The sequence below is a fragment of the Halyomorpha halys genome, unplaced genomic scaffold (genome assembly GCF_000696795.3).
Source record: "Halyomorpha halys isolate HHAL.00 unplaced genomic scaffold, Hhal_1.1 Scaffold173.1, whole genome shotgun sequence".
NCBI classification, from domain to species: Eukaryota; Metazoa; Arthropoda; class Insecta; order Hemiptera; family Pentatomidae; genus Halyomorpha; species Halyomorpha halys.
Genome location: NW_027108878.1, coordinates 444,876 through 458,239, shown reverse-complemented (window position 1 = coordinate 458,239; position 13,364 = coordinate 444,876). Strand labels below are relative to the sequence as shown.

At 29.3% G+C, this 13,364-nt stretch overlaps 2 protein-coding genes across 4 annotated transcripts in view; both read right to left on the bottom strand.

Annotated features, from left to right (window-relative positions):
* The window catches only part of l(3)02640 (porphobilinogen deaminase-like protein l(3)02640), a gene marked incomplete in the record, with an annotated part of 10,418 nt that extends 4,287 nt beyond the window's left edge, over positions 1 to 6,131 (bottom strand). The window contains 4 exon segments of the mRNA XM_067047179.1: positions 5,170 to 5,255; positions 5,338 to 5,521; positions 5,598 to 5,670; positions 5,759 to 6,131. Coding sequence (XP_066903280.1) covers positions 5,170 to 5,255; positions 5,338 to 5,521; positions 5,598 to 5,670; positions 5,759 to 5,818 — 403 coding nt within the window.
* Positions 6,132 to 8,655: 2,524 nt separating this feature from the next.
* Positions 8,656 to 13,364, bottom strand: part of Snx21 (Sorting nexin 21) — a 21,241-nt gene continuing 16,532 nt past the window's right edge. For 2 of the 3 annotated variants that reach the window (XR_010843346.1, XR_010843347.1), the window contains one exon: positions 8,656 to 8,976. The gene's annotated coding sequence lies outside the window, so the exon portion shown is untranslated. Of the gene's footprint in view, positions 8,977 to 9,002; positions 9,425 to 13,364 lie in introns of those variants that run through there. The other variant, XR_010843345.1, reaches the window with a different exon arrangement.

Sequence of the window (13,364 nt, the reverse complement as noted above, 5' to 3'; positions counted from 1 at the left end):
AAGTGAATCGGTTGGTTGTTAAGGAATAGTAGAGGACAGTAAGGGAGGGTATGAAGGAGGCGCTTGGAACCAATAAGAATGGCCTTCGTTTTTTGTGCATTCAGCTTCAAATCATTGTTAGATGCGCATGCGTTAATGCTGTCAATATCTTCTTGTATCTTTTGGATGGTCTCAAGTATTTTGGGGGGATGGAAGGACAGATAGATTTGGAGATCGTCTGCTTATAGGGGGTACTGTCCGTGGTGAATGGAATCAAGAGTGACTTAACCAAATTGGATAGAATGGATATTGGTCTAAAGTTGGAAACAGAAGAAGGAGAAGGTACTTTGTTCAATGGTCGGATGAAGACTTTCTTCCAGGCTTTGGGAAAAACAGAATTTTACAGGGAGAAGTTATAAATCTGCAGGAAAGCAGGAAGAATGGCAGGGAGACAAAGTTTGATGATTTTTACAGGAACATTGTCTGGGCCGTAATTGTTAGTTCTGTACTTGAGAACTGCTGAGATTAAATCAACTGGAGAAACATTTAGGAAATAAAAGTTATTGGGATCAAATGGGATTTCAGGGATGTGAAGAGATGAAAATTTGCATGAGGTTGTTAAAGGAGGAGCAACAAAAAAAGTATTAAGCTCATCTGGATCAACTGGGTAGTAAGGACAGGATTTAGGAATGATAATGGAGAGGTTCTTAAGGATTTTCCATTTAGATTTAGGATCAGGTGCTTGGGATAGAATATTGTGAAAGTACTGCTCCTTAGCACGTCGTAAGAATGTTTGGTTTCAGAGAGACTTAAAGGTGGAATAGTGCTCTGAACTTCTGGTGCGTCTGAAGCGTCTTCTGGCAGCATCTCGTTTTCTCATTAAATTTCTTATTTCTGAGTTGATCCAGGGAGCCGGAGAGTGTTTGAAGGTACGGGTTTTAAGAGGAGCGTGTTGGTTTAGGAATTTAAGGAGATTTGAGGATAAGCATTCGACCATGTCATCAATGGATAAAAGTGAATAGATGGGTTCTAAGGAAAGGGAAAGTTCATCAAGGTCAACCTTGATTCCTTAACCAATGTTTTCTATGGTTAAGGAATCAAGGTTTTGCCAACTAATTGCCTTTGGTATAAGCAAGGGAGTGGGAATGTAGGAAATTCTGATTAGGTCATGGGAGGAAAGAAAAGACATAGGAATTTGGGAGGAGGATAAAAGGTTCTGTGGGGAATCAATTCAAAGACTGAATCTAAGCCACGCTTAATTTTTAATTTGTATTAAATAGATTCCTATTTAATCCTAACTTTTTTTTATTCTAACTTATTTTTACATTAAAAAAGAGGCTTATTCCATCATCTTATTGTTGGAACTTCCTTAATTTTCCAATTTTAACAAACAAAAACTAAATTAATTACCAATAAATTTAAATGCATACAATCATTTCTTAAAATTATATCATCTGAATTGTATTTCATAATTAAATTTATTTTTTTTGTTAATATCCACTAGCTTTGCTTCTCCAAGAAAAAATATTTTTAATAATATGAAAGAGATGGTCGGGAGTACTGTCAAAAAAGAGAAAAAAAATAGCTAACCACTATTTATTTACTGACGTTTCCCCCCACTTCGAAGAGCTTCATCAGGGCTATTCAAGTTGAAAAATAACACTCTGTTTATTAGTTTTTATTCCATTAAGGATTATGAAAATCATAATAATAAATTTACTTTTATACGTAAATAAACAGAATAAATATCACAAGAAATGAAAGAAAAATAATTAGAAAGAAATAAAAAAATAAGACATAATGAAATATATGTAAATAAATATGAGAATAGAACAAAATAAAATATGAAATTATTAAACAAAAAGTATAAGTAGTAGAACAGAAACTGAATAAAATGTGGCAATGATTATAAGTATAATTCATGTAAAATGAAAAGAAATATGAACAAGGGTAGAAGCATAGGAGGAAAGAGGGGTGTGATAACGCCCCTCCATATGATGTTCATGATGACACTCCTTATCAAATCCCTCTTTCCTCATATGCTTCTATATTTATTAATTTTTCCTTATATGTGATATTCACTTAATATTATAATCATGTTTTATAAATTTTCTGTTTTACTATTAATTCTTTTGGTTTATATGACTAAATATTTTATTTCTGTATCCTCACATATATATATAAATCTTCATGTATTTCATTATATCTTCCTAACATTTCTCATGATATTTACTATTTTTACTTAAATACAAAAATTTTATGAATAATAATCCTATATTTTCATACTATTTATTATATTATTACTTGTTATTTTCTTTCTTAATGTGAAACTACTTGTCTTGTTATCCTTTTCATTGTTTTTATATAATTTCCAGATGAAGGGCTACAATTTAGTCTTAAACATTGGTACCAATAAAAGTAAAATTTTTTTTTTAATAGTTTTATTTTAATGTTCTCTTCATTGACCACATCCCTCCATCTACTTACCCTTATAATAGGGTTGTATATAATGTTGTATCAACATACACATCATTATTACTCATTGATGCTTTTAATTTTTAAATATCTTAATAATTGATAAAAAATTAATCATAAGGTAAAATAATATGTCACTAAGATCAATTTTGCTTAGGTGATTATTTAAAATAATTAGTTAAGGAAAAAATATTAATTTGATACTCAGTAATATAGGCAATAGCCCACCAGGGAATACCACAAAACATCAAAAAGATAATGTAATCACCACTAATAAAATTTTAAAGGAAGCTATTAAATCACATGTTTCCTAATATAAAGAATAATTATGCTTTGCCCAAAAAATTAAAATTTATATTTTTATTTAATAGAGCTCAGCTCAATGTAATTTCTTGTAAATTACTAACTAGTTAGTTGATATAAAAAATTAAAACAAATTATTAGCATTGTTAATGACAAGTAAAATTATTAATGTAATTGTGGTAAAAAGTTTGTTCAGATAAACCTAGTAAACTGGACCAGCAGGAAGAATATTTTCAAACATTAAAAATTTTTCATTCAAACGTAAGAGGTCAAGGTTAGTATTTGGTTTGAACTGTTTCAGATCTAACCTCTTTGAAATTTAAAATAAACAAAGAATGAAGATGATGATCAATTTCTATATCTAATTTTTCAATCTTAATAGGAGATAATTGTTAAAAAACATTAACAGTTAAAGAATTACACAGTATTAATTAGCAGACTATCATTTTAAAAAACAAAATCTTAAATTTTTTACGAACAATAAACGAGAAAAATGAACTATCAAGTTTTTACTATTGTAAACCAGATACTTTATAGAGAATATATTTAATATTTTTTTAATTTTTAATGATAAAATAATTCACTATTCCTTATGCAATGAAATGAACATTCTGCAACAGCTGTAGAAAGAGTTCTAGACAAAATAGCATTCTAAAATTCATGGAAAATAAGAATAACTGACAATGGACCCTGTATAGATATTTATTACTGATTAAAAAAAAAAAAAAAGGTTTACAAGTAAAAGAACTATTTTTTTCATATAGCAGTAAACACAATTAACACAAAATCATAACCAACATTAGAATAATTTCCTACCAAAACAGTAAGTACTAAATTTAGTAATGACATGTAAACGGCTATACAATCTGAACCACTTAAATTTAATAGGATTTTAAATACAAGAAACTGGAGATAAAAATAAATAGAAATGAGTATATTAACCAACAAATGCATAAATAAAACAATCATCTAAACAAAATTAACTATATATTTAAAAACATTATTTTTATGAAAGAGAATTAAAATAAAATTATGTACACTACATCGTGGAGAATATATCAATAAAGACATAGAGTAAATACAATTTTCTGAGTGCATTGAAGTATTATTCTTTTTATTTGTTTTTAAGTAATGTACATAAACAATTTTTTCCTTTAACTGTTGTTCATTAACTATAAAAAAAAACCAGTCTTGCATTTTATTGTATAAGCACCCATTTTACTTCTATATACGAATCAATAAATAAAAAATTAATCACATTCAGACCTCCAACAATAACAGAAATGATCAATCCAAGCAGCATTTGTCCCACTGCATTATGGATTATTTAAATTGAATACTTAAAGAAAAATATGTTTCACATTTTTACTTTCCATTATTATTACATATTTTTTTCTTTTCAGCTTATAGCTCATACAGACACACTAGTATTTAATTCATATATTTGAACATTTCAGAAATATTTTTGTTAGATATTATTATATCTCCCTCTTCAACATTTAATTGTTGTGGCATTGTTAAGCGAGTCAGAATTATACTGAAATACAATAATGAGGTTTGGTCAATGACTGAATTTGAGCTTTAAAGTTGGAACAGGGTAAACCACTGTGCTCCTATCTCCAGAGTCTGGGTACGGCAATGGCAGATAATTATTTAATCTGTTATATCAGTCATGGTTAGACCTTAGGGTCAAGAGACCCTCATATGGCACACCCAGTCTCTACAGAGTGTAGGAGTACCCTTTTAATCAGGAGAAAAACCTGGCAGCTTAGGGTGATTTCTACCAAACACCTCCTAGCAAAACCATTAGTCTAGAAACAGTACTTCCATACAAAGTACTGAACCCAAGATCATAGTGTTATAGGTTTTTTTTAAATTAAACGCTTTTATGTTTGTTTTATGACCTGTAGGAATTAAAAATTAATGTAAAAATTTATTGAATCTCTATTTTCGATTTTGATCAGGGAGTGTTAAATTTTAAAATAGCAATTATTTTTACTTATTTGATTTTTAAAGTCTTTACCTAATTTAAGTACATAGACAAATTATTCAAATAGAGTTAATCCAAAAGAGTTACTATATATCTGAGTTAACACATATAGCATATCAAAGTTACTAGAATGTTTAATTAAACATTAAAGTGGCCACTCTCAGTGTCTTATCTACCTACTTAGAAAATATCTCAAGGTAAAAAAAAAATCAAGAAAATAAAATCAACATAGTAATGGTAAACTAAACACTATTTGCTATAACATACATTTTTTCCTAAATAAATCACAGATTCATAGATTAATTATTACCAACTGCATTTGTCTACTAAAATCAAGAATATTTTCTTTACAATAATATACACTTTGATAAAGTGCAGTTATATCATTTTTAATTACTGTATTAACGAAAAATACTACATACCTATAACGCTTTTTTCTGGCAGTGTTGACAATGTAGATCCTCTTAGTTTTGAATTAAGCAAAATTGCATCTCTGGGATCTTCACGCCTAATTAAAAGAATAATTTTTCACTGAATCAAACAAGTAATATTTATAAAAATACAAATAAAAATCATTGGATATGTCTTACTCAAGAACAGCTCCAATGGCAAGTCCATTTGGAAGGGCTGTTGGCATGTCTTTTAAAGAATGAACAACAAAATCCACTGAACCATTTTCTAAAGCAGTTTCAAGCTCTTTGGTAAATAGACTTTTTTCACCGATTTTTGGCAGTGGTTTATCTAAAATCTGGTCACCGAGTGTAGACATAGTTACTAAAAAGTAAAAAAGATAAAATAGTTAATAAAAGTGTATATCTCATTTTTCATATAACCTCTTAGTAATTTTTACCTATTTCAAATTTGCATTTTGGATATTTCTCCTGAAGGTATTCAATGACCAAATTAGTTTGAATCAAGGCTAACTAAAATAAAATTACAAATTTGAGGACCATATGCATTAAAAAATTGCAAAAAATAATGCAAATAATTAAATTAGATAAAAATATTTACCTCACTTTCTCTTGACCCAACACGATACACTTTTTTATCCATCACCATCTGAACAGCCATCCTGTGAAATATATTTTCAAACTCGGGTTAACTATAGTTCATTCATAATAACTGGTGAAGGTCCAAATTCAGGTCATGGGGAACTATAGACTTCAATTGGGGCTTGAGTAAACCCCCAACGTGTTCGATCATCCACTTTCCTTATCACCCCTTCTCTAACTAAACTGTTAAGGATGACAAGGAAGATTTCCATGTAACCTTGTACAGCTTATTATGGAAGTCAAGTAATAAATGTTATTTGATTCATTTCAGATTGGAATAGTCAATAACAAAGAATGCCAGCTTATGACAACTATTCAGGTTATATTAAGAAATTATTTACTTAATTAATTTTCAAGATATTATTAATCTAAACTCGTCCAGAAAGCAAATCTCATAACTTAAGAAACTATTAAGAATTAGCGCTAAGAACTAATATTACAATTAAAAATTAGACTAAATTTGAAAATGACTTTTAAAATGAAATAATAATTAAATTTTTAATTTGCTTCTTACTGCCGAATTTAGGAAAGCTTTATCTTTAAACTGAAAATAAATAAATTTGTCCCCTCAGAATCAAAAATTTTCTCTTGCATTTTACGTTATAGACAACAAAGAACAGATTTGGGTTCAGGCTTAATTTGGGTTTTAATGAACTTTTCATGAATTGTTTGAGTTTGAAGCAAGCTACTCCAATTTCAATTTCATGAACTACTTTCACTTTCACATGAGTAAAAGTAATTTCCTCGACAGTTACATATATTCGAAAATGACTCCTCAATCGTATTTTCCTCGACACTGATACGGGTCATTCTCCAAATTTGGTGTTTTTAACTATCTTTTTCTTTTTATGCTGACATGAACCTTCAAACGAATACCACTTTCTCAAAATATATATATAACCAAAATATCAAATATATAGTACATTCCAACATTTACTTTACACTAGTTTTTCTTTATTTTCTTACATACTCAACATCTCTAAGGATAATTGAGGCGACATTTTTATAGTTAGACAACAGGGTCACGGTGAAACTCTGTTCTAGGGAATAGATTGATACAACGAAATAGAACATTGAATTACTATATTGATTTCAATAGAAAACATGTATTCAGTAGTGATTAGACTCAGGCAGTGGGTAAAACATGTACTAGTGGATCAAGCCAGTTTACCTCTATTTTGGTGTTATTATACAACGCTGTCTCCTTCTGTTTGAGTCACTCCTCTATCCTTTACCTTTCAGAGCTCAATCAAGGGCGAATATCCCTCAGACGTCTCGATCCTTTCGCAAAGATCAATCGCGCATACTTATAGAACTTGCTAACTTCTCAACTGTGAGCGAATACCTTACAGAGAGTATTAACCGTTCCAGCAAACACTTGAAGCGAATACTTGTATGACCTGTCATCCCTTACACGACTGTAAGTAAATTCCTTGCGAAGTTGAGTTTCTATGCTGCAAGGATTTACAGCATGTACTCTTAAAACTCGCCGATCCTTGTTAAATCACCTTCTATCCAGCTAACCTAACCTATTTGAAAACGTATTGTCTAAGGCCTTCTGTTGTTAGTGCACTTTATCACTTAAATTGGTTCCTGGACTAACTACATTACCTCGACAAATGATTATTACGACGTGATCTCATATTGGCAGCGACAATTAGTCAAGCCTGACTTGATCCCATACTCGCTGAACGAACTAATCAATCCTAGCAAGATCTCGTATTAGCTATGACCTTAATAGGAGCGAACAATCAAGAGGATAGAAAAATGGGACTGAATATTAACAGACAAAATTAGAATATGGTCAGAGCTACGGTCAAGAACAAAAATAGTTTTAAATTTTTATTAATTGCTGATGTTTCCACCCACAATGTTGATCTCCATCACAACAGCCATGATGAAGGCCTATATTGTGGGTCGAAACGTTGTTAATCAATAAATAGTTGAAACTTATTTTTGTTCCTCTTGATCGCACAGTCAATCTATATATAGTAAGGGACAAAATGTAGAGGAACCGAAGGAACACAATGATAAGAGACCAAAGCCTAATCCATTGCAGTTTGACTTTTAACAAGGACCTGTACCACGGATTCCACTCTCAAGGAAGGATAAACCCAAGGGGCATTATGAATATGCAATCCTATCCGAATTCTAAAAATTGAAGGCACTCATGTTTAACATTAATCCAAATTTTCTGATTCGAGGTCAAAGCCGCAAAACTGATCCATTAGATTCATTTTAAGAAAAACACAATTGATTGGGAACAATCAAATATCATTACCTGAGGAAATTCTTAATTAACAGTTCGTGGAACAACTCGCTGTGCAACTCCAATCTTTTGACCCCAGACAGAAACCAAAATTCCGATTTAAATAGGAACGGTAGGAGGGAGAAGATAACTACAAGATTCACTGCAATCATAGAAAATAACTATAATCATAGATGATTGCGAAAAACAGCTGCAACTACTAAACTTACAAACAAACATTCCGCACAGGACATCATTCTAGACTCCGTCTTCAAGGAAGGGTGTATAAGGAAGTGGCTCTATTGACAATCATTTTACGTTAGTGTGCATTAATTTCTTCTGAATAATTTAATTTTGCACGTGCAATAACCATGTAGTATATTGTCTGATGCTTATAAATATGTAAATCATTTTCATTTTTTTTTTCCAGTATTATCAATAAAATCGAACGAAGAGAATAATATCAAATATCATTAACTAATATTATTTTGAATATGTTATATAAACAAATATTATATGTTTAATAGTCCTGAATATCTCCTTCAAATTTGAAAAATATAATTTTTAATGTTAATTAACTTTTGGTTTCACCCATTAAAAATAATTCTTGATAAGGGTTTAAACTTGCCTAATACGTCAAGGTTTATTAATTTACCTCGTAAGATAACTATTGAGGTTTTACCGTTTTGTTTTATTCAAATAAAATTAAACCTACTTTTCTCACATTAAAGATTTCTCATAATCTTTGCAATAAAGTTGCGAAAAACCTTTTTAGACTGTTTTTCTTTCTTATACTTCGTAGGGTTTGTAGAATCCACTTTCCCTGACTTCCGTGACTAGTCAACAAGAGGCTTGATCACTGCCTGAAGTAGATTACTTCACTCTAAGAACATCATATCGGTTTGCCTTTTACAGATTGCTGTTCTTTCCTACATGTATATTACAAGAAACAAGGAATATAAGACTGTCGGCTTCTTTTTTTTTCATTCATACTCATCTAGCCTGATTTTGTATTTCATTAAAAATAAAAATCAGATACCATTATTTAAATTTTTTTTATCAGATTAAATCAATTGGGGATAAGTTTTAACTTGTTAAAGAAAGACTAGACTGGAAAATCATTCAGTCATCAAAACATTAAACTTATCAGGCAAATGGTTCAAACTGACATCAGTAATACGTGACATATAGAAACAATATCGCTTCAAGATTTCGTATAATATTTTAATTAGTATCATAATGATGAGTTAATAGTTGAATGTGGTTATATAAAAATGAGAAGATGATTGGGAGTGCAGTCAGTGGCAGGTCTCTAGCAAGAACGTGGGCTGCCAGACTGCATGACTTTCGCCTTACTCAAGGCTTGAAATTCTGGCACTAATAAATAAGTTTTATTTATTTGTGTTCTCCACTGACTCCTCTTCAGCTATGATAAAATACCTAGACTCCTGTCCTTTTAATCTACCTTTTACAACTAGATATATTTTGTAAAATATTTATTGATGAAATACATAGAAACAAAAATATTCGTTCCATGAGAATAACCATGTAGAACGAATTTGAATTGAATGTAATTAGCTTATATTTCAGCCATAACAGAATGTTTATTTAGAGCCCTATTAAAAAATACATTGTGCCCAAGTTATTGTTTTTTAATTAAATTATAATATACAGAATTGATAAACAATCTCAAATGGGAATATATTCTCAAGTGGGAAACACAAAAAAAAATGATCGTACTAAAAACTTAAACTGTCCAAGTGGTATTATACTTTTTTTTAAAATTACAATAAGATGTATATTTAATAAATAAATTATTGGTATTCTACTTGCTTGGTTGGCATTGTTTATTTAATTGATTAAAAAAAATAATATCTACAACTTGGACATTGATTTTTTTTTTCAAACTCCACTTGTATTTTTTAAGTTTACATAGTATTACAATTTAATAAACACTTAATAATTACCACTTGAGCAGTTTTGAATTTTGGGGAATCATTTTTCATGTTCGGCAACCTTAGAAATAGATAATAGAATAGACTTTATTGAGGCATCCTAAGTATATGAAGTTGAGCACATTTATAAAACGTCTAACAAGACTAAAATGAGTTGTTTCAGAAGTTGATCCTCTCTCTCTCCCTCGATAAAAGAGGGAGTGGCAACTGAATGTCCATAACATAACTACCTTTTATTCATGTTCTGAAGGGCAAAATTTTTATTATGGTGAGAAGAGTTTTTACTGCAAAAGGAGTAATGCTAGAACCACTTCCACCAAAAAAAATCTATAACTAATTCCACCCACAAATCAAAAGTATAGGTACACCTAATAATGGAAGTGTCTTGGCCCACCAAAGAATCTGTGCAGTCTATTTAGAGGTATGTTTCATTCCCAAGAAATTATTCATTTTGTGGTCCAAAATAAATCTTGGTATTTCCTGATTAGAGAAGGTTGGCAATTTCTATATGCTCGCATGGTTGTTTTATTTACAAGGTCTATAAGAGACAATTCTTTTACCAGCATAGAAATAACATAGGGACGCAAATTAGTGCCCTATTACAGTATTTTAGCCACCAGCCAAAATTCTGTCATACCAAACAAAGCATCAGAGGAAATTAAAACTAACTTAAAAAGGTACAATTCTTTCCTTTGATGAAGTAAAAGTAACTCCAAGTTTGATAAAAAAATAAAATGATGATAATAATTATTTGGGCCAGATCACTCACTCACTCAATGGGTCAAATTGTCATGGCTAATGAGCTAAATTAAAACTGAAAGTAACTCATATGCATTCTAAAAATATTTTAATAAACAACAATAGCCCTGAACTTATTTCAAGTCAAAATTTAGTTCACATTCAAGTGAACTATGTACTAAGCAGCACAGTTTTAGACAGACTACTCAGACATTATCAAGAATCCCACCCATTGCTAAAGAAATTTAGAAAGCATTGAGGAAGAAAGTAACAAAAAAAATAAAAGAATACAATGATAATGCATAAACTTTGGTTTGATACACCAAATACTTAACATTTAGGGCTATATCTATTTCCTAATAAAAATTGAGCTATGAATTCACAATAAATACTAAAGTAACAATACTGAAAAACAAGGTTTTCAACCAAGACCTGTGCCACCCTTACTCAAGTAGGGACTGATTCAAATTAGCAAGTGTGGCATCAGTGCAATACACTCGGTATAGTATGTGCTTTCTTGACTTATACTATCTTATAATCTTATAATACTATCTTATAATATATTCTAAATCTTGACTTATAACATCTTAAAACTGTCCCAAAGAGTGATTCAAAACTATTCAATAAGACTAATACAAATATGCTCTGGTATTTTTTGATTAGTTACTCAAGAAATACTAATACTACATGAGAACTAAAATGAATTTTGTTGAGGTGTTTTCAATATAGATAATAAAACTGAATATTGAATAAATAGTTTATTTATAAAAATACTGCAATATGAAAATATTTTCTAAAAAATAAACATTTTATGAATAAATTTAACATTTTAAATTAATAGTTGATAGGTAACATTGCATATCTCACTGACATGAATTAAACACAAATCTTGACAGCATTAAAATATGATGCCTGCCTTGATTTAATTTGATTTCCAGCAATTAAAGTAATGTCAATGAAAGAAATGCAATATCCCCGAATATTTTTGGACTATATAAAATATTTTATCACATCCATAACATTCTAAAGAACTTGGAAATAACAGACTAGAAAAATTAAATGCAATAAGAAACAGGATAAGTGATAAAAACAATTCAAATATTTATAAGCTAACATAAATATTTGTAATTGAATTCTAAATTGATACATATTAGATGTTAAAAAATACTACTTCTAACTTATTTTTAAATTTCATGGTCCACCAAAAAGTAAATTTAGTGATTGTTAAAAATAAACATTGTGTATCAGTAATGAAATTAGATCTTACTATGATGTGATTAGACCATCTCGCATATAAGTAGATTAAGAAATGACATATAAGTAGACTTTTAATTTTCATTGGATATATCAAGTAGTTTGGAAATCGCAGGATGATTGAGTGATTGGATACACATTAATTCCAATCAATAATAATTTATATTAACAAATATAAATAAACGGAGAGTGTAATAAAATTACAGATATAAGTTTAACATACATAGTTACCTATTATTATAATAATAAAAGTACATTATTCTAAGTGATAAAATTATAAAACAAAAAATTTAGTTACTTAACATCACATATTTAGCTGCATAAATATGTATGAGAACATACACAAAAGTTATATTAAATATGAAGAAACTTAAAAATTACTATCAATTGGTACTTTTGGTCAAATATTTATTAATTAGTCTTCAGAAACATTTATTTATATAATATTCCTAAGTTCTTTGATTAGTGCGATCAAAAATGACTCAAATAGTAAAAAACAAATTCTTATGAGCCAAGATTTTGTCCTACTTTTCTGGGTTAAAAATGATACTAACAACTAAAAATATATAGCAGAGAAAGATGAACATGATATAAATGTTTACTAAGGTAGGGTTAAAAATGAGTAAAGTAAATTAAAGAAAATAAAAATAAGATGTACAACGAAAAGTTTAAATAAACAAGAAATGCAAAAAGTGTTAGACATATTTTGAAAAGTAAAGTAATAACAAATGAAAAAATAAATAAAAGAGAAATATTAAACAAATATAGTACACACTAAAAGATAGGTAAAAAGGAAATAAGAATAAAATAAAGATCATGGGACCTACACCTTTTGTTATGAAGGAAAACCAAAGAATGGCTTGAGGTGGATGCAAGTTATCAACATGGCAGGGGAATGGGGGAATTTGACAGTTAACAAATGACACATTTGAAAGTGAAAAAGATATAAAATAATATTAATTTTAGACAACCAATCAATATTATTTTTTAGACTTTTAACCTCCAATGCCTGTGTCCCAAATCAACCAACCACCTCTGTGATATAACTGATATGTAAAACAAAAAAGAAAAAGAAAAAAAAAATGGAACATGTTTTTCTACATACTGAAGCACTAAACTGCCATGAATAAAATTTTCCTAAATCTTCTCCTCAAAGTTCTCTAACTTTTAATCTTATGAAGAAAAAAAAAGAGATTATTATTAGATTAATTTATAATATGAACATAAATTCTAGAAAGACAAATAAATAACCACATAAATTGGACTAGTGTTAGGAAAGGTATGGGGATTTTCCATTTTCAGTTTCTAATGGAAACCCATTAACTTTTAATTAATTTTAAGAATATATAATATTAATTTTATTTTAGTTT